This window comes from Myxine glutinosa, chromosome 2 (genome assembly GCF_964187855.1).
Source record: "Myxine glutinosa chromosome 2, kmMyxGlut1.1, whole genome shotgun sequence".
NCBI lineage: Eukaryota > Metazoa > Chordata > Myxini > Myxiniformes > Myxinidae > Myxine > Myxine glutinosa.
Genome location: NC_136262.1, coordinates 112,405,409 through 112,425,835, shown reverse-complemented (window position 1 = coordinate 112,425,835; position 20,427 = coordinate 112,405,409). Strand labels below are relative to the sequence as shown.

Below are 20,427 nucleotides of genomic sequence, written 5' to 3'. Positions count from 1 at the left end.
ATGACTTTTCAGGAACACATCCCTCATGTAAATTGGGGTTTGACAGTATTTCCAAATAATGGAGTTTTAAAAAACCCTTGGTCTTTGTCACTTAGAAATTAAAACCCCAAAAAAATTCAGAATTTCCTTCATTACCTCTGCCATAGAAGGTGGACTCTATGGCAGAGGTAATGAAGTAAAATTCTGAATTTTTTGGGGTTTTAATTTCTAAGTGACAAAGACCAAGGGTTTTTTTAAAAACTCCATTATTTGGAAATACTGTCAAACCCCAATTTACATCAGGGATGCGTTCCTGAAAAGTGGGCCGATTATCGAAATTATGTAAATCGAAGCAATTTTTCTTATCACAAAAAAGAAAGACATAAAATGTTGTAACCCCCATGGTTTTAGTAATTTTGCTGTACAGAGTTAAAGGCCGCCAGTCGGCCATCTTTGGTCAAATAACAAAACAAAATTTTCTGCATATGTATGCTCATGTATTGTCTTTGTGCCAAATTTGAACAAAATCGGTCCATGCATGTCTGAGAAATGGTGGGACACACGTTGAAGGAACAAAATGGCCACCAGTCGGCCATATTGGATCTGATCTCGAAACAAAATGGCGTGCATATGTAAGCCATAATTCATTATATGTTTGCCAAATTTCAACAAGATCGGCAAATGCCTGTCCGAGAAATGTTTGAGGATGTGTTCAACATCGGGATTTAACAACTAAAATGGCCGCCAGTCGGAAATATTTGATCACATCGCGAAACAAAATGATGTGCACATGTATACCATCGTGTATTGTCTTTGTGTCAAGTATGAACAAAATTGGTCCATATATCTCCGTGATACGACGGACGAGACCCAATCCATAAGCCCCTGTTTCCAACGAAGTCTAACGGGGGCTAGTAATTAATGGAATAAGCGGGGGATGCATTCTTAGTCACCACTTCATGTATTACATTTCTCTTTTTAACCTATGGCATTACCACTTTTTTGGGGTTCATATCAGTTATATCAAACACATATATAAGTTTAAAAAAAAAAAAATTTGTCAGACTGAGTGTCAATTATAAGGGCTAGTTATCTGATTCCTGTCACACGATCTCGCTTGATTGTTTATTTTCTTCTCGTGCATTTGGCCTTACCTTTGACATATTTATTTACCCCCTTCCTCATCCCTTGGACCCCATCCACCTCGCTATACAAGGTCCTTGTGAGTTAGCTTCTTGGCTGAGTGCAGTCCGACCAGTCATAGAACGAAGGATACAGAGGTACATGCTTGCCACAGTCCTTCCAGTTAATTAAATTCCAGGACCGTTGTTGCTAATGCCTCACCTCATATTAACTCCCTTTCTGATGTTCACTCCCCATCTCGCTTCTGGTGCCCCCCTCGCTTCTGGTGCCCCCCTCGCTTCTGGCACTTCCCTATCCCCCCCACACTTCTGGCGCCCCGCCCCGCTTCTGGCGCTCCGCCCCGCTTCTGGCACCCACCCCACTTCTGGCACTCACCCCGCTTCTGGCACCCACCCCGCTTCTGGCACCCACCCCGCTTCTGGCACCCACCCCGCTTCTGGCACCCACCCCGCTTCTGGCACCCACCTTGCTTCTGGCACTCCGCCCCGCGTCTGGTGCCTACGCCGCTTCTGGCACCCTGCCCCGCTTCTGGCGCCCCGCCTGCTTCTCTCGCATGCCTTGCTTTCACTCTGCCTCCTGCTTTCACTACTCTTTATAAATCCTTTCTTCCATTCCCCTGCCATTTTATCAATTGTATGTATATTTCCTTGCATCGCTTGGTGCTTGTGAGTAAATTGGTTGAATTTCTCTGTGATGTGATATGCAGGTTCCAGGAGGGAGAAATCCGCTTCAACCTGATGGCTGTTGTGTCAGACCGTCGCTTAGTGCTTAAAAACCGCATTGAAGAGCTCACGGTTCGTATTAACCTCCCTATTGTGTGTGAGGCAGGATGTTTATATAATTATCCAACTGGAAAAGTGGTTACCATTTTTCAACTTGATTTAAAATAAAATTTAATACAAGTAAAATGTTGGATTTCAAGTAAAGAGGGTTTTCAGAGTTATCCCATAATGCCATGTGTGCCGCCATGTTGGTTATATTAATTTCCCTGGCAACGACAGCATCAGTAGCTCCACAATCTAGCACGTTTATCTCGTTATTCTGACATACTGCAATGGAAGGTTACGCTAATTATTTGGCCTTGTTCGGTCTTGTTTATCTTTTTTTGCTTGTTTAGCTTGCCAAGCAATATGGCGCCCATGCACTGCATCATGGGTACTGAAACCCCTCTATGCCTTCATCTCCTGATATGTGCGCATGTATCCAACCCCTGCAGCAATTCCCTTGTCCCTTAAATGTCCCCCCTGAAGTTTACCCTGAAGTTATCATCAAACTGGCTGGAGGTAGGCATTAGGCACGGGCCATGGCAGAAAACAAACTCTGAGGTCTCGTCTCTGCTTTTGTGTAAATGCTAAAATAACGGGGCTTTCCGTTTCCTTGGCATAGCCTTGATGGATAATATATGGAGCAATAACAAAAAAAAGGATTCTGGGAGATCCTGCCCTCTGTGCGGGGATAACCAGTGTCGCAAGTTGGCGTTTGCAGTTTCACCACGTGTGCATAGATGCACTTCAGGGAACTCCCTGCATCATGTACCCATCATATACACAAACCTTCCTTCTTTATGCGTCCACCCCCGAAGGTGGCCAAAGGCATTATGTTTTCGGATTGCTCGTCCGTCCGTCCGTCCATATGGGCTGAACCTCGTTTTTCTTAGCAACCACATGTCCGATTGAGACAAAACTTTCAGGGTAGGAGTGACACCCATGCAGAATGTTTTTTTATGATAATTGTGACGTCATAGGTCACGTGGTATGGCAGCCATCTTGGATTAAACGCAAATAATTAATTTTATTTCTCGGAAACCACTGAATGGAAAAATTAGAAACTTGCCACATTGTCAAGTACTCCCAATGGGGAACAAAAGCATGATAATGATGACATCATAGGTGTGGTATACCAGCCAAAAATGTTTTAATCCAATTCCTTATCCTAAAAATCTGAAATTGCATGCACATGATCTATGACCCATTTGTATTGAAATATTAAATTGATGACATCATACATCACGTGGTTTGGTAGCCATATTGGATTTAACCTTAAACCTTTTTAAAAATCTTCTCCCAAACCACCAAATCGATTGACTCGAAACTTTACGTGTGTCATTGACTAGGCATGGCGATTAAAAGATGATCACGAAAACATCATTGTTCACATGGTGTGACAGCCATATTGGATTGAAGGAAAATCTTAAATAATTTTATCTCTGAAACTGCTTACCCTATCGATGTGGAATTTTACAAATATCATCTAACAGTCCCTGGTGTTGGGCTAGCGGCTAGGGTGCCGGCTTAGGATCCTAGGATCCTGGGTTCGAATCCCGGTCAATCGCTGAATTAACGCCAGGGGGGTTGACTCAGCCTGTCATCCTTCCGAGGTCGGCAAATTGAGTACCAGTTCACTGGTAATTCCCTGCTTGTCGTTAAAGGCGGCAAAAAGGGTTGGCGTCAGGAAGGGCATCCGGCCGTAAAACATTGCTTCAAAAAGGGGACCGAAAAACAACAACAACCACAGTTCCCGAAAAAGGCCAACCCCCGCTTTGCGGGGAAAAATGGCCTCTAAAGGTGGTTTTTTTTTTGGTTTTTTAAATCTAACTCCACTGTTGCATATAGTTTGAAAATGATTATGTCGGAGGTCACATGGTTTGGCAGCCATCTTGGATAGAAAAACCAACCTTATCTGATTAACACGAAAGTTCACCAAACATGATCCCCTACCCATACATATGCAGAGTGTACATTTTTTTAAGGTCATATGTCACATGGTGTGGCAGCCATATTAGCTTGAAAGCCGATATTAAAAAAAAAATCCCTTCTCTGAAACTGCTTCACCAATCGATGTGAAACCTGTCATGGCTGGTGGTGAAAATGTGATACTTGAAAACAGCTGAAGGGATTTAAATCAAACTTGTTTATTTTTAGGACAGTGAACGATGGCATCTTCCCGTTGTGGGACTGTGCAGAGGAATATTGGCGACAGTCGCATTCTTCTAGTTTATTTTTTATTTTTTTGCATCACCAACCTTCCTGGCAGTTCCCTGAATCCACCTTCAATGGTTTCATTGAAATCCGGTAATCTATTCTCAAGGTATAGCACGACAGACAGACACGGTTCCTTTTATAATGTACATACTCGTTTACATTTGTAGGATCATATGGTCTTACCTTGACCTATGCAGTGGTTTATAATTTGCAGAATAAATGCTGAAAACCTAGTTGGCTCGTTCACCCCCGGAGCGGGATATACATAGGGTTTTGTATATGCATCTGTCTGCAGGTCCAGGTTCAATCCTTTTTATTAACAATTGAGATTTTGTCATCAAATTTTCAACATACCCTTATTATGAGAATATGGAGAACACAAATTAATAAAATGTATATTTTTTGTTGTTGTTGTTTTTGTCAAGTTTGGTTTGAGTAGAAAGCGAATGCGGATGGGCTTTTGAATTTTCTGATGATTTCTAGTCTGTAAAATATTTTTGGTATAATTTCAAGCTCCTGATATATTGTAAATCACATTTGAAAAACTTTAATGCTTTTTCTTTTATCATAAAAACGTCAGCCTTACCCATAATCCAATATCCTCCATGCTCAAAGTATAAATCCAGATTGCTTAAGGGCCCATCTATTTCTTACACTAGAGAAATACCCGTGCTATGCACGAGTGGGAGGTCAGAAGCAAACGCAATGCAGATACGGCGAATGCTAAAGCATGAAACCAATAAATTCCACATTCCTGTAGCACCTTCAGTCGCACGTCAGACATGGACAGCAAGTTCGTGAAGGACTTCCATGAAAAACGTACCTGTTCGCAAACAAACGGGTACGTTCACGTATAGAAACATCGATCGTGGGTCCGTGGCGAATCTGCATATGGCGATGGCAAAATATCAGAGATTAAAGGCTTTTTTTATTTTAAACGATTCATATAAACATCCGTTGAATCATATCACACGCAAATCATCAAAATCTAAACAGTATCTTTAGAATTACAATAAAAGCCACATCACTGTTCATATCGGTAAATATTGTTCCATCGTGTTTCAAATCGTGATCGATACACTATGATCGTGATGATCGTGATCGTGAATCGTGATCGATAATCGTGTTCCCGATACGTGTACCAAATTCCCGATACGTGTAACTGTACCAAATCAACAGTTAAAGGATTTTGAGCTGATAGGTGTTACGGCCTTGGTAAGATCGATGGAGACAGCGATCTGTTAGATCTGATCGTCCTTCATGCCGAAGTGCAAATCCTCCTTCATGCCACATCCGATCGATGCAGCCGTGCAGCGATCGGTGCAGCCGTTTGTGCGGCACACGGTGCAGCGATCGGTGCAAACGTGGACTCCCACACTGCCACATCCTGCTGATACTTGCTCCCGCATGACGTTATTTTCCCGGGTGCCGCACAAACGACTGCACCGATCGCTGCACCGTGTGCCGCACAAACAGCTGCACCGATCGAGATTTAACGGATGTTTATATAAATCGTTTAAAAGAAAAAAAGCCTTCAATTTCCGATATTTAGCCTTTTCATTTGGGCCTCCCAATTGAAGCCCCGCCCGTAGGGCGGGTACCGTTGCTCGACGTAAGAAGACGTCACAATGAACGTTATGCGAACGCGAATGTTATGCGGGAGTCCAAACCTGAGAATGCTGGAGACTAAAGCTGAAATTGGGAAAACTAAATAGACTATTTTACTCCTGGGGATCCCAGGATTATCCACCCAAAATATCTTTGCGATCGGTTCAGCAGTTTTTGCGGTACCTTCGAACGGACAGAGAGACGGACATTTGGTGAATTATAGCAAGATATGCACCAGCATTTGGGAGACTAAATTAGGAAAATGAACACTAAGATAATGGAAGAGTAAATGGTGAGAATAGAGGAAATAAGGGAGCATAGGGTGAGGAGGAAATGACTGTAAGGGAAGTGGCGTGTGTGAGGTCGGGGGCGATGTGCATCGCTCCGTGCAGTTGAACCTGACTAACAGCACCACATGTAGTGCAAGTAGAAGGCCATTTGGCCTAGCATCCAGAACATCCACAGTTGGCTTGCGCAAGAGCAGGCCTTAGGAAGGTACCGTAACAACTGGCATCTTACCATCAGATTAAATGCTTTCGTCAGCACGTAATTCCCATGTTCATCCATCATGGTTTTTATTCAAACCAAAACGTGAGAGTGTTTGCAATACCCAGAATATACAGGATCCGTTTGATCAATTTTCCTCCTTTGCTCGTGTGGTACCTTGTATCCTCCCAAGTACTTGGCGTAAAGGTAAACTAAAGCATAACGGGTATTGAAACATAAAATGGTTCTCTCCAGCTCACAAACTCTGAATCATTTTTCGACGCCGAGTGGTTTCTTTCTCGAGGACCACGTGAGATGTATTAAGTGAGAGATATCGTAATTGTATCTTCGTTGTTTCAGGGTGTTACAATGGATACAGGAGAGGGTGGGGCTTGGCCGGCGGAAATCCAATCGGAGCTTGAACAGATGAGACTGCAAATTGAGGAAGAGGAGAAAAAACTGCAGAGATACAGGGTGAGGGAGGATCCGTTCCTTCGACAATTCTGGATTGTTATTATTTCCTGCTTATTGTGCCTGCCTTGTTGTTCGCGTAGTGCACCTTGACAATGGGAGGGAGAAGGGGGCAACATCCGTACGATCTTACTAAAATCCCAACTTCGGACTAAGTTGAAGGGTTTCAGGTTTCAGCCTGCACGAGTGCAGGCAGTAAAACCTGCACTCGCCACGGTACATCACGTGTGATGTGATTCTTGGGTTGTTTTGATGTGCTGGAGACTTTGCCTTTACCAGGTGGTTCTTCTTCAATGCATTCTGTAATGGTGTGTTTGCTTCAGGTGGAGTGCGCTCGGCGCAGGCATAACTTTCTGCCTTTCATCCTGGAGCTTCTGCGCACGCTCGCACAGCAGCAACGCCTGCTGCCATTGGTCCAGCAGGTCAGAGAGTGTTAATGTCATTGGTCGTTTGGTGTGGTCCGTTGGTCCACCCTTTCTGCACCATTGAAACAATCAAACGATCCAGGAATGTTGAAGCAGGTTGAAATGGTAAAACGTTGCGGTTAGGTCGTTGGGAGCAGGTCATTGGGGTCAAGCGCAGATTGAAAAACACGTCATTGGGGTCGAGCAGTGATCGAAAGTTTCTGGGCTAATTTAGAAACATTATTTGTGTTTTTGTTTGTTTGTTACCTCATTATTTGAGGTTATGTTTTAACCCATGTCTGTCTGTCTGTCTGTCTGTCTGAACAGGATATCTCAAAAATTTGTGGACAGATTCAGACAAAACCTAGTGGACAGCTCGGGTGTGTGACAAGGACGCATTTATTAGATTTTGGTGAAGTTCCGGATCCAGATTAGAGAATTTTTCAAGTGATTCTTCACCATTGAGAGATGGGGCCAAAAACCATATATAGCACGATATGTGAAGGAGTTGTGGACGAGTTGGTCAGGTGACGAGAACAAGCCAATTCGATTTTGGTTCAGGGCTGAATCCAGATCCGGCCTATCAGTGGGGTACAACACAAACTGTTCAGCCTGGCGGAGGTGTGTGCACTGTACCAAGTGCCGTCGTTGTTTTGGTTTGCTTGACTTTTTCCCTAAAAAGACCTCCGGTTAACTTTTTTCCTGAATTTCTGATTGGAATCTTTACCTGCTCTGATATTGATGTGAATTTCAACCTCGTGGAAATAACAAACAAAAGGTTTTATACTGTTGGAAGAAAACCAAGAAAAATACTTGTGTGGCCTTGTGGACCCCTCCATGCCTGTCTCTCTGGTGATGTGTAATCAAAGGGAGATTGATGATGGTCAGGAGTGTGAAAGCACCGTACGTAGATGATTGGAAAGCTTTCACTTCAGGTAGAGTTAATATAATTGAATTATTGGATGAACATTCTGACCTCTTGGGGTTGGGAGAGGTGTTTACCACTTGGGCGGATAAAACCAGATGAGAGGTGCTGGAAGATTTAAGGTCCACCAACTTGTCTTTAATGGGAGAACATTCGCACCTGTGCCATAATACCCCCAAAGTATTTGGGCGTCACCCACATTATCATTGGGGAAAGAAAGGGAACTTATTCCTGTTGAAAACCCACTCGTTAGATTTTCCAAAGCTTGCTGTGTGAATCCGTTAAGCACGAAGCTTTCTTCCCATGCAAGTGAACGTGGAGCTGTGCCGCCTTACTGTGGAGAAGATACCGCCAGAGATTGCTCCTTTCAAGTGTTACCTGCATCACAATTCCAGTTGTGGGAAGGCACAGAAAGGTTGACCACAGGGACGACGAGCTTGGTAACACCCATCTTCATACCATGATCGTCTCACATGGATTTTGATACGCAGAACGCTCCATTCATCTGATCGATCAGTCATGACTGTTTGGGTTTGTAATGTTGAGTATGGATTGCAGAAATAATTGAAACAGGATTCGACTTTCATCATGGGTGTCGGGGGGATTGTGTGGTGTCGAGTGGGATTGTGGTATGTCGAGGAGGATTGTTGGGTATCAAGGGGGGCTGTGGGGTATCGAGGGAGATTTTTGGGTATCGAGAGGGATTGTGAGGTGTCGAGGAGGGTTGTGGGGAGTCGAGGAGGGTTGTGGGGAGTCGAGGAGGGTTGTGGGGTGTCTAGGAGGGTTGTGGGGTGTCGTGGGGGATTGTGGGGTGTCGAGGGGGATTGTGGGGTGTCGAGGGGGATTGTGGGGTGTCGAGGGGGATTGTGGGGTGTCGAGGGGGATTGTTGGGTGTCACGGGGGATTGTTGGGTGTCGCGGGGGAATTATTGTTGGGTGTCGCGGGGGATTGTTGGGTGTCGCGGGGGATTGTTGGGTGTCGCGGGGGATTGTTGGGTGTCGCGGGGGATTGTTGGGTGTCGCGGGGGATTGTTGGGTGTCGCGGGGGATTGTTGGGTGTCGCGGGGGATTGTTGGGTGTCGCGGGGGATTGTTGGGTGTCGCGGGGGATTGTTGGGTGTCGCGGGGGATTGTTGGGTGTCGCGGGGGATTGTTGGGTGTCGCGGGGGATTGTTGGGTGTCGCGGGGGATTGTTGGGTGTCGCGGGGGATTGTTGGGTGTCGCGGGGGATTGTTGGGTGTCGCGGGGGATTGTTGGGTGTCGCGGGGGATTGTTGGGTGTCGCGGGGGATTGTTGGGTGTCGCGGGGGATTGTTGGGTGTCGCGGGGGATTGTTGGGTGTCGCGGGGGATTGTTGGGTGTCGAGGGGGATTGTTGGGTGTCGAGGGGGATTGTTGGGTGTCGAGGGGGATTGTTGGGTGTCGAGGGGGATTGTTGGGTGTCGAGGGGGATTGTTGGGTGTCGAGGGGGATTGTTGGGTGTCGAGGGGGATTGTTGGGTGTCGAGGGGGATTGTTGGGTGTCGAGGGGGATTGTTGGGTTTCGAGGGGGATTGTTTGGTGTCGAGGGGGATTGTGGGGTGTCGATGGGATTGTTTGGGTATCGAGGAGGATTTTGGGTTGTCGAGGGGGATTGTGGGTGGTCGAGGAGCATTGTAGGGTATCGAGGGGGATTTTTGGGTATCGAGGGGGATTGTGGGGTGTCGAGGAGGGTTGTGGGGTGTCGAGGTTTGTGGGGAGTCGAGGAGGATTGTGGGGTGTCGAGGGGGATTGTGGGGTGTCGAGGGGAATTTTTGGGTATCGAGGGGGATTGTGGGGTATCGAGGGGGATTGTGGGGTATCGAGGGGGATTGTGGGGTATCGAGGGGGATTGTGGGGTATCGAGGGGGATTGTGGGGTATCGAGGGGGATTGTGGGGTATCAAGGGGGATTGTGGGGTATCGAGGGAGATTGTTGGGTATCGAGGAGAATTGCGGGGTGTCGAAGGGTATTGTGGGGTGTCGAGGGGAATATTTTGGGTTCCAAGAGGGATTGTGGGGTGTCGAGGGGAATTTTTGCGTATTGTGGGGTGTCGAGGGGATTGTGGGGTGTCGTGGGGGAATGTGGGGTGTTGAGGGGGATTGTGGGGTGTCGAGGAGGGTTGTGGGGTGTCGAGGAGGGTTGTGGGGTGCCGAGGGGGGTTGTGGGGTATCGAGGGGGGTTGTGGGGTATCGAGGGGGGTTGTGGGGTATCGAGGAGGATTGGTGGGTATCTAGGGGGATTGTGGGGTATTGAGAGGGGTTAAGCGTAACTCAGTCACACATTTCACAGTTTCTTTAGTACTTTAGATCACAACTCGTACCGCATAATTGAATGAACAAAAATACCACACTGATGATGGTTTATAGGAAAGGAGTGTAACGTTCTTCACAGGTAGGAAAAGGAGTTCATACAGTAATTATGGATTTTGTAAGGTATCATTATAAAATCTCTAATTGTGTCGTTTCACCTGCCCGAGGCTCAGATAATTGTCGAGTGTACGCTCCTGGATTCTATTGGGGGGCTGGTTTTATTATTGACTAGCAGAGTTACCTGGCATTGCCCAGAAAACAAATAGTCAGTCATGTGTGTGGTGAGCTTTTTATAGTCAGAGCAAGCCACGCCCCTTGGGCATGCCCCGCTGCCACGCCCCTATTTTAAATCTGAAGCACCCATGTTTTTTCTCGTGAAATTTTACCCCCCATGGACCCCCTCTTCCCTCTCTAAGCCACTTCCTTAGGCTGTCCATGAGGCACAACCTAACAAACAGAGGTTCACAAATAGGGTTATTTCATTTGGAACACAACGTTGGGTATCGAGTGATTTCACAAGTGGTGAGGTGACATCACAGTGACGAAGTGACGTCACAAATGGAGAAGGGTGATGAAGAGTGGTGTGTCTCCTTTGAGAATGATTTTAATGTACAGATTATAATTTGTGTTCACGAATGACGGCGCATTTTCTTTTGAGCTCTGCCTTTGTTATCATTTTGAGTTTATGCCTTTATTATCATTTCGTTATGAGAAATGAACAATAATGAGAAGTTTATAACAAAGTAGAATGTTTGTTTTCTATTGTTTTTAATCCTGGTAAAATCTGTCTTTGTTTGACTTTGGAGTTTCCTTTTTGATTTTTGTCTCTTCGTTTCATCCCACCACCGATCCTGACCCTTAACCTCAGGCTAAAGCTCGGCAAGCTGCCCGAAAGAAGTGACGTCACAAATGGGAAGTGAGGAAGATGAAAATAAGTGGGAAGGGATGGAGGCGGCGGAGTGCGGATGTGGTTGGGTTGGGTTGGGTTGGGTTGGGCGGTGCTTCCTTTTTTTTGTACAAATTATTATTACCGATTAAACATTTCACTTGAGATCTTTATTTGTTTTGATTTTCCAGGATAGTGAAATATTTGTTCAAACTCTGGTGTTTATCACAGGTTCTCCTCGGACTCAGCTATATGAGTACATTGTGGACTCGGCTATATGAGTACATTGTGGACTCGGCTATATGAGTACATTGTGGACTCGGCTATATGAGTACATTGTGGACTCGGCTATGTGAGTACATTGTAGACTCGGCTATGTGAGTGCATTGTGGACTCGGCTATGTGAGTACACTAGCAGGCGTACCCGGGGAGAGAGGGGTGGAGGGTGGCGGGAGAAGGGGAGGTGGAGGGAGGGAGTGGGGGGAGTGGGAGGGGGAGTGGTAGGCGAAAGATATAGTACATATACATCTTCTGGGAGACAGGGGGTGGGGGGGGAGGGGAGGTGCCTTTGACAGGCCCCTCCACTTTGGGGAAGGGAGGGAAGGGAAGGGAAGGAGAAAAAAAATTCCATGCAAAGAGTGCTTTCACCCCAGTGTTGCCCAGATAAAAAAAGGAAATTGTGATACCCTCTGCCATCATCAGGTGGCGCTACACGGTACACATTTTCAAAGAGAAGTATTGGGTGAAATGCCAGGGGCACAGAAAAGGCTCCTTTATATAAGGGTATATGCCATGTGGCAAAGTATAGAAAAGAATGGACATTCCATAGCTTGTAGAAAATGTCAAACAATACATCTGGCAAATAAAATACTGTTATGTCGGGAGGGTAGAGCAATATCTAGAACCAGATAGATCTGTGTAGGTATGTATTCGATTGTCGCCTGCAGGGAATCTACCTGTAATAAGTTCTGTTAGTCCGGTTTGTCGGTTAAGATGTATACCTGTGAACATACCAGGATGTTCGAGTGTTAGATAGTATAGGGATTAAGAATAACGCCCCTGTGTGTCCAACCTGGTCATCAAACCTTCGTCCCTTATGGCAATGCACACATGTAGACACTTAGTTAGGCCCTTTCGTGCACGCATTAATTAAATTCCCTTCCCTGACAAGACTTTGGAAGAAAACAGGCAAGAGGCCAGTCCAGGGCACCGCCGCATGGACCGCAGCCAGCTGCACCTCCGCTAGGCCTCGGGGAGCTACGTGTTATGACCACGCTACACGCTACGTGCTATGACCACGCTACACGCTACGTGCTATGACCACGCTACACGCTACGTGCTATGACCACACTACGTGCTATGACCACATTCCAGGCCTGTGGAGGGCACTGATTGGGTGGCGCGCCGAGGCTGACGTCACCGCAGCAAGGTTGTAAGAGGGCGCGCCGAACTCTATGCGGAGTCCTAGTCCTAGCCCGAGTTCGCTGGCTTGTTTCTGGGAGTTCTCTTGAGTTGAGTGGAGTTTGCTTGCTTCTTGCACGTTCCTTTGTCTCTCTGGCACATCCAACCCTTGGGAGAGCTGACTGGGACTTGGCAGACCGATCGTGTGTGATCGACCTCGTGTGGAGCTGCTAGCCGGCGTTGGACACATGGTGCTTGGAGCGAGGCCTTGTGGTGCTCGGAGCGAGGCCTGGTGGTGCTCGGAGGCGGACGGAGAGGGCTGCGTGGGACGTCGACGGACGCAAGACGACAAGACAGATAAGACCATTCCACATTTCCCCGAACATAACGGACGTTTCTATTTTCGTAATTCATTCCCCCGTCTGTATCTGAAGTCTGGTGTGTGGGATCCCAAATTAGGAATTAGATTTATCGACGCGTTTCCCTGTAGTCAGGTTCACTATGTTTTTTCGTTCAAAATTTTGGTAGATTAGCAAAACTATACATTTTTGGAATATTCAGAGCATGAGGAATCCAAAAATTAATGTTTACATTTGCGTAGACACCTTTGCGAAAATGACACTCAGGACAGTGATGAAGATCTGTAAAAGCATATTCCTTAACGGTATAGACCTCGTAGATCCTGTGTATATGACTTATAGTTCAATCTGATACTACCTATAACTTCCTATAACAACCTATAACTTCAAAGGACTTGCAATATCATGTATTATGTAATACAGTTATATCACAAATATAAAGACAATGGTTTTCAATTACCTTTGTTTGTTGCTTTTCTATAATCCTGAGCACTATTTTGAGGCCTTTATTGGATTCCTTGACCCAGAAAACATAGGATTAGCATATTTAATTAAGTCTCTAGGTTGACTAGAAGCCGAGATCGTGCAAAATATGTATTTTATGGCGGCCATTTTCAAAATCCAAAATGGCGGCCATGCAGGTGTCTGTGCAAATGCCAACATTGATTTTCAGATTCTCCATGCTCTGAAGATTCCAAAAATGTACAGGTTTGCTAATCCCAAAATTTTGAAAGAAATTATATTTGTTAACATAGTGAACCTGACTATCTTCATCACTGTCCTGAGTGTCATTTTCGCAAAGGTGTCTACGCAAATGTAAACATTAATTTTTGGATTCCTCATGCTCTGAATATTCCAAAAATGTATAGTTTTGCTAATCTACCAAAATTTTGAACGAAATTATATTTGTTAACATAGTGAACCTGACTACTGTCCTGATCCTTATTGTAAATAAACCCTTGTATTATTTTCCATTCCCTGCAAATCTTGTCCGGTTGAGTTCGTTCGCCTCCACAGGTACGCGCTTCCACCGCTTCTTCCTCTTCACTTCTTCTTCCTCCCGCGTTTGATAGTAAAATCCGTGTTTGGTCGCCGCCTCCAATTAAATCCGTTTGGTCCATCCGCGAGCCCTGGTATTAACCGAATGGTCCACGTGACAATACATTTCCTTCTTCATGCTGCTGTATGAATCAAATTGGCATCCCTTTATATGGACCTTTCTAGAGCATTACTTGGTTCCTTCTCAGAACACAAGGGTAGTCCAGCATGCACACGAGATTTTTTGAATGCCCCTTATTTTGTATACTTTGCCACATGGCACATACCCTTATAAAAAAGGGCCTTTTCTATGCCCCTGGCATTTTTCACAAGATGCATTTAAAATACTAACAAAATGCATTTGTTCATCGAACAAGACTCTATTCAAGACGATATGAAAGACTTGAAAAAGTAAGGGGGAAAAAAAATATTAAACCCAGATGCGATTTGAAATCACAATCTCCAGCTTGGGAGTCTGATGCTTTATCCATTAGGCTATTTAGCCAGCATGTTAGAATTATTTATTTATTTAATATTTGCAAGGGATATAAATTGTGTATTTATGTATATTTATATATACAAAATACCAGTGGAAACCGAGAAACTAATTTTCAGTCATGTTAAAGTTGCATACAGAGAACCCGTCGCAAAAGGGGAGCTTTGCGCCTCCTCCCTGGATTTCCATACAATAAGCAATTTGATGTGGGACAATTACTCACAATGACACTGAAATTCAGGTTAAAGAATAATTACGATTTAAATACGAACAAAATGCATTTGCTCATTGTACAACATGTTTATTTGCTCATTATTCAAGACGATAGAAAAGACTTGAAAAAGTAAGGGGAATCGCTGAATTAACGCCAGGTGGGTTGACTCAGCCTGTCATCCTTCCGAGGTCAGCAAATTGAGTACCAGCTCACTGGTAATTCCCTGTATGTCACAAGAGGCGACTAACAGGGTTGGCGGCAGGAAGGGCATCCGGCCATAAAACATTGCTTTAAAAAGGGGGACACGCTGCCCGGAAAAGGCCAACCCCTGCTCTGCAGGGAAAGATGGCCTCTAAAGGTGGTTCCAGATGTGATTTGAACCCACAATGCCCAGCTTGGGAATCTAATGCTTTATCCATTAGGCCATTGGGCCAGCACGTGAGATTGGTGTAATAATATTTTGAAAAGTTCTAAAGTGTGTATATATTTATATTTATATATTTAATTTTAAAGCAAAAACTATGGCACTTAGGTGGAATTTGTTTCAAAAGCCATTAACTAGACCTATTGGCTGATGTATTGTCGCATTCCTGGCAATTAAAATCTTTCCCAGGAACGAATAGCCGAGCAAGCTTACTCTGAGGCACTCATCAAATGCGGACTTGATACACGCGGAGGAAGAAAGGAAAGGGGAGAGATGAAGGGTCTTCCCTGTGGTCCGCCGGCAGTTCCCGAACCTGCAAAAAAAAACCACACGAACCGGATTTAAAATGTACAAAAATAAACAGGTTTAGTAAACGGAATGCCGGTAACAAGAAAAACGCCATGGTAAAACTGAATTCCTAACCGGGACATCCCCCACACGAGACTTAAAAACACAGACGAAGGGAAAGGTAAACTGGATAAAATAATAGTGTGATTATTTAGTGCACTTATCTTTGATCAGCTCGTGGGGTCTCGTCAGGAATCGTCAAGGCCCCGTGTGCGCAGTCTGGACCTGGTGGTGTTCTTGGCGGGAAGAAGGCCGCAGTCTGCTCGCTCGTGCGCAGCCAGGCCTCACCGGGCGTCTCGCTCACCCCGGCCTCGTCACGCTGTAGCGCTCGTCCACACGTCATCTCTGCCTGTCAACTGCAGCTCTCAATGGCCAGACGAAGAGGAGAATGGTGTGACGATGCCGACACACAACCGCTTCTGCCAGAACTAAAAACTAGAACTGAAAACCAGAACATGAAGACACAAGAGGCACAAGAGAGAGAATGCCGGTCAGACGTTCTTTTTACATCCCGGCCCTGATGTCCTCGGTGCTTCTCCAATCAGCGAGTTACCTCTTACTCATCCTTCCCTTCACCAATCAGCGAGTCCCTTCTCACCCCAGCCTTCCTGTTGGTAAAGAGCCCTGGCCAATCATGGCCCTTCTGGGCGTGGCTCTCAGCCTGCCTGACCTTCGTGGTGATGTAGATGTTTGCCGCCCATCGGCAGTGCTCATAACCGGCTTCCGGTTGGTTTTTATTATTGTATAGTGCAATTTAATGGGCACTTCCTGCGCTACGTGTCTAATGCGGTGCTATAAGAGACAAAGGATAAATCACAGAGGTGTGACGAACAAGGTAGAAGTTAGCATCATCCCCACAACTAGTTAACACAAGGGCCATCCTCGTATGGCCACAATTTCACTCTTACGTGACAAGCGGCTGAACAAAATCCCCACTTATTACATGGTAGTTCTTCTTCTTCACGACAATCGGAGCACATTTCCTATACAAATCTACCTGGTCTAAAGTCATCACTACCCCACAAACATAATAGTATATTCCAAGATTCAGCGAGTTTCAATGTATAGTCCTTGAGATATGAGCGCCAACATATTTTGGGCGGATGGACGGATGGAAGGACAGACACCAACGTGATTTCGAGAGTTTTCTAAATATTATAACTCAAGAATGCATAAACGGACCTTGCTGAAATTTGGAACATATTACCTCAACGTACAAAGCATTTACTTCTGAAATTGGCAGCCGATTTCATTCAGTTGAAACCGAGAAACGTATTTTCAGTCCCCATGTTAAAGCTGCATACAGAGAAACGATCCCTTATATAAAGCGAGGGGCGCTTACGCGCCTCCGTTTGATTTATGCCCCTCTCCCAGTCCCCCAGACTCCCACATGAGGCCGTGGCCACATAGCCTATGTTACCCCCCAGACAAAGTTGTGTTTGTATTTGTACCTCGAGTAAAGTATGTAAGCGTTTATAGCTGGAGTACCTGGCGTTGCTCAAGCGAAACAGAAACGTTAACATATTTGAAATGAGGGCAAATATAATGGGAAAACAATTACATCCAAATCAGAATTCTTCACAAATGTGAAATCATCATTTTACCTTTTCGTTGAATATCCGCTGCTGAATGTGCCGTTCATCACGTTTCTGAGTTAAGTATGATGACGTTCAGGAGCAAGAAGAAGCCTTACAACCAACTTCAACCGCTTCCGGAATAATTTGATGATTTGAAAAAAATATATTTTGGTTTTGCCAAAAGCACTCCCAGGCAATCACTGATGAACCTCTGAAAATTTGACAAAGATCCGTTCAGCCATCTCTGAGAAACATGGCGACACACACAGACAGACCAACGGCTCTCTTACATAGTAGATTGTGGACTCGGCTATATGAGTACATTGTGGACTCGGCAATATGAGTACATTGTGGACTCGGCTACATGAGTGCATTGTGGACTCGGCTATATGAGTACATTGTGGACTCGGCTATATGAGTACATTGTGGACTCGGCTATATGAGTACATTGTGGACTCGGCTACATGAGTACATTGCGGACTCGGCTACATGAGTACATTGTGGACTCGGCTACATGAGTACATTGTGGACTCGGCTACATGAGTACATTGTGGACTCGGCTACATGAGTACATTGTGGACTCGGCTACATGAGTACATTGTGGACTCGGCTACATGAGTACATTGTGGACTCGGCTATATGAGTACATTGTGGACTCGGCTATAGGAGTACATTGCGGACTCGGCTACATGAGTACATTGCGGACTCGGCTACATGAGTACATTGCGGACTCGGCTATACGAGTACATTGTGGACTCGGCTACATGAGTACATTGTGGACTCGGCTACATGAGTACATTGTGGACTCGGCTACATGAGTACATTGTGGACTCGGCTACACGAGTACATTGTGGACTCGGCTACACGAGTACATTGTGGACTCGGCTATACGAGTACATTGTGGACTCGGCTATACGAGTACATTGTGGACTCGGCTACACGAGTACATTGTGGACTCGGCTACACGAGTACATTGTGGACTCGGCTACACGAGTACATTGTGGACTCGGCTACACGAGTACATTGTGGACTCGGCTATACGAGTACATTGTGGACTCGGCTATACGAGTACATTGTGGACTCGGCTACACGAGTACATTGTGGACTCGGCTACACGAGTACATTGTGGACTCGGCTACATGAGTACATTGCGGACTCGGCTATATGAGTACATTGCGGACTCGGCTATATGAGTACATTGCGGACTCGGCTATATGAGTACATTGTGGACTCGGCTATATGAGTACATTGTGGACTCGGCTACATGAGTACATTGTGGACTCGGCTACATGAGTACATTGCGGACTCGGCTATATGAGTACATTGCGGACTCGGCTATATGAGTACATTGTGGACTCGGCTATATGAGTACATTGTGGACTCGGCTATATGAGTACATTGCAGACTCGGCTATATGAGTACATTGCGGACTCGGCTATATGAGTACATTGCGGACTCGGCTATATGAGTACATTGTGGACTCGGCTACATGAGTACATTGTGGACTCGGCTACATGAGTACATTGTGGACTCGGCTACATGAGTACATTGTGGACTCGGCTACATGAGTACATTGTGGACTCGGCTACATGAGTACATTGTGGACTCGGCTACACGAGTACATTGTGGACTCGGCTATACGAGTACATTGTGGACTCGGCTATACGAGTACATTGTGGACTCGGCTATATGAGTACATTGTGGACTCGGCTACATGAGTACATTGTGGACTCGGCTATATGAGTACATTGCGGACTCGGCTATATGAGTACATTGCGGACTCGGCTATATGAGTACATTGTGGACTCGGCTATACGAGTGCATTGTGGATTCGGCTATACGAGTGCATTGTGTATTCGGCTATATGAGTGCGTCGTGAACTTGTCATGAAAGCGGTTTGAAATTATTTATTTGTCTGAACGAACAAACCATATTTTAAGAGACTCCTTTCTATCTCCAACAGGTGTGTTTCGCAGCAAATGGTGTAAATAATCGATACAATAATAATTAATTTACTATTACTGTTCATGCAGCTGAGTAATCAGTAATCAGGTGGTGTGTGTTCGTACCTGTGTTGAAGTTCGGCATTCTTCCTGTCATATATGTTCCTGTGAAAGGTGACTACATGAGTTTACATCGTTCTTACGTGACTCACCCGCTCAGGTAAACACTTATCTGACTATTTTTATCAACCCCGAGTCATCCGTAAAGAAGGTGACGTGTAGCCTACACCTTGATGATAAACACTTCACGTACTCCTCCTTCATCGTTATGGAAGAGGAAGATGGGAATATTTATTATTAAAATATGGAGGAATTTTAGACACGCCCACCTCAAGCCTCGACCTTTGCCTTCCCAAAGCCCTCCCCTCCCCTGCCCTCACACACATGTGCGTACGTAATATGTAGATCGCCGTAACGTCGTTTCCAAGTTGTCGGGTTTGGGATTACAGAGGAAGTGAAACAGGTAGGTTTGGAAGTGATAACGATCGGAAGAAGAAACGCTCAAACTCGACGGTATTTATAATAATAAAGGACGAAAGTTGTTTGTTCCTGGTGGAGCCTGGTCAAATATCCCGCGGTGTTTGCGTACGTAAAAATAGATGGACCCTGTGGAAGTACTTCATCAGGGATCATCTACTTATTACGTTCGCAAATATGCAGAATTATTGACTCCGCCCCCTCGCCTGTGCCATACTCGCGTGACACGTCCCTCTCCCAACTTACTCTGATATCCTCTTCTTCCTCTTCCGCACTCCACCTTTTCTCTTGTCTCGTCCTCCCTTCTCTTTCCTGATCTGTTTTCACTTTTCTTATTTCAGCCCCTCGATGGCTCCAGAGTATGTACGCAATAAGTAAATGGCCCCCCAGATCTGAATCTATCGACGTGTTATAAATGACGTAGGGAAACCCTGTCGAGGGTCGTCGGTCCATCACGCCCACGTCGCAATATGTAGTGATTCTCCAAACAACCTCATCCTCATTTCATTCCAAAGAACCTCATTCCAGACAACCTCATTCTCATTTCATACAACCTCATCTCATTCTAAACAACCTCATTTCATTCCAAACAACCTCATTCCAGACAACCTCATCTCATTCTAAACAACTTCATTCTCATTTCATTCTAAACAACCTCATCCTCATTTCATTCCAAAGAACCTCAGCCTCATTTCATTCCAAACAACCTCAGCCTCATTTCATTCCAAAGAACCTCATCCTCATTTCATTCCAAACAACCTCATCCTCATTTCATTCCAAACAACCTCATTCCATTCCATATTTGACCTCATTCCAAACAACCTCATTTATCATTCCACTTTCGACCTCATTCCAAACAACCTCATGCCTCATTTCATTTCA

At 45.3% G+C, this 20,427-nt stretch overlaps 1 protein-coding gene and 1 long non-coding RNA gene across 3 annotated transcripts in view; one reads left to right on the top strand and one right to left on the bottom strand.

Moving 5' to 3' along the window:
* Window positions 1-11,373, top strand: part of UCHL5 (ubiquitin C-terminal hydrolase L5) — a 33,492-nt gene extending 22,119 nt beyond the window's left edge. The window contains exons 7-11 of the mRNA XM_068107441.2: window positions 1,196-1,259; window positions 1,829-1,916; window positions 6,558-6,671; window positions 6,992-7,090; window positions 11,191-11,373. Of these exons, the coding sequence (XP_067963542.1) occupies window positions 1,196-1,259; window positions 1,829-1,916; window positions 6,558-6,671; window positions 6,992-7,090; window positions 11,191-11,223 (398 nt within the window). The 3' untranslated portion in view covers window positions 11,224-11,373. The remainder of the gene's footprint in view (window positions 1-1,195; window positions 1,260-1,828; window positions 1,917-6,557; window positions 6,672-6,991; window positions 7,091-11,190) is intronic.
* Window positions 4,860-19,402, bottom strand: LOC137417819 (uncharacterized). 2 transcript variants are annotated; one of them, XR_010982499.2, is made up of 3 exons: window positions 19,135-19,402; window positions 15,354-15,929; window positions 4,860-4,926 (listed from the first exon to the last, which is right to left on the bottom strand). It is a non-coding gene; the product is annotated as an uncharacterized LOC137417819 (long non-coding RNA). The 2 variants fall into 2 exon arrangements; XR_010982498.2 differs by having other exon boundaries at window positions 4,867-4,988.
* Window positions 19,403-20,427: the final 1,025 nt, after the last annotated feature.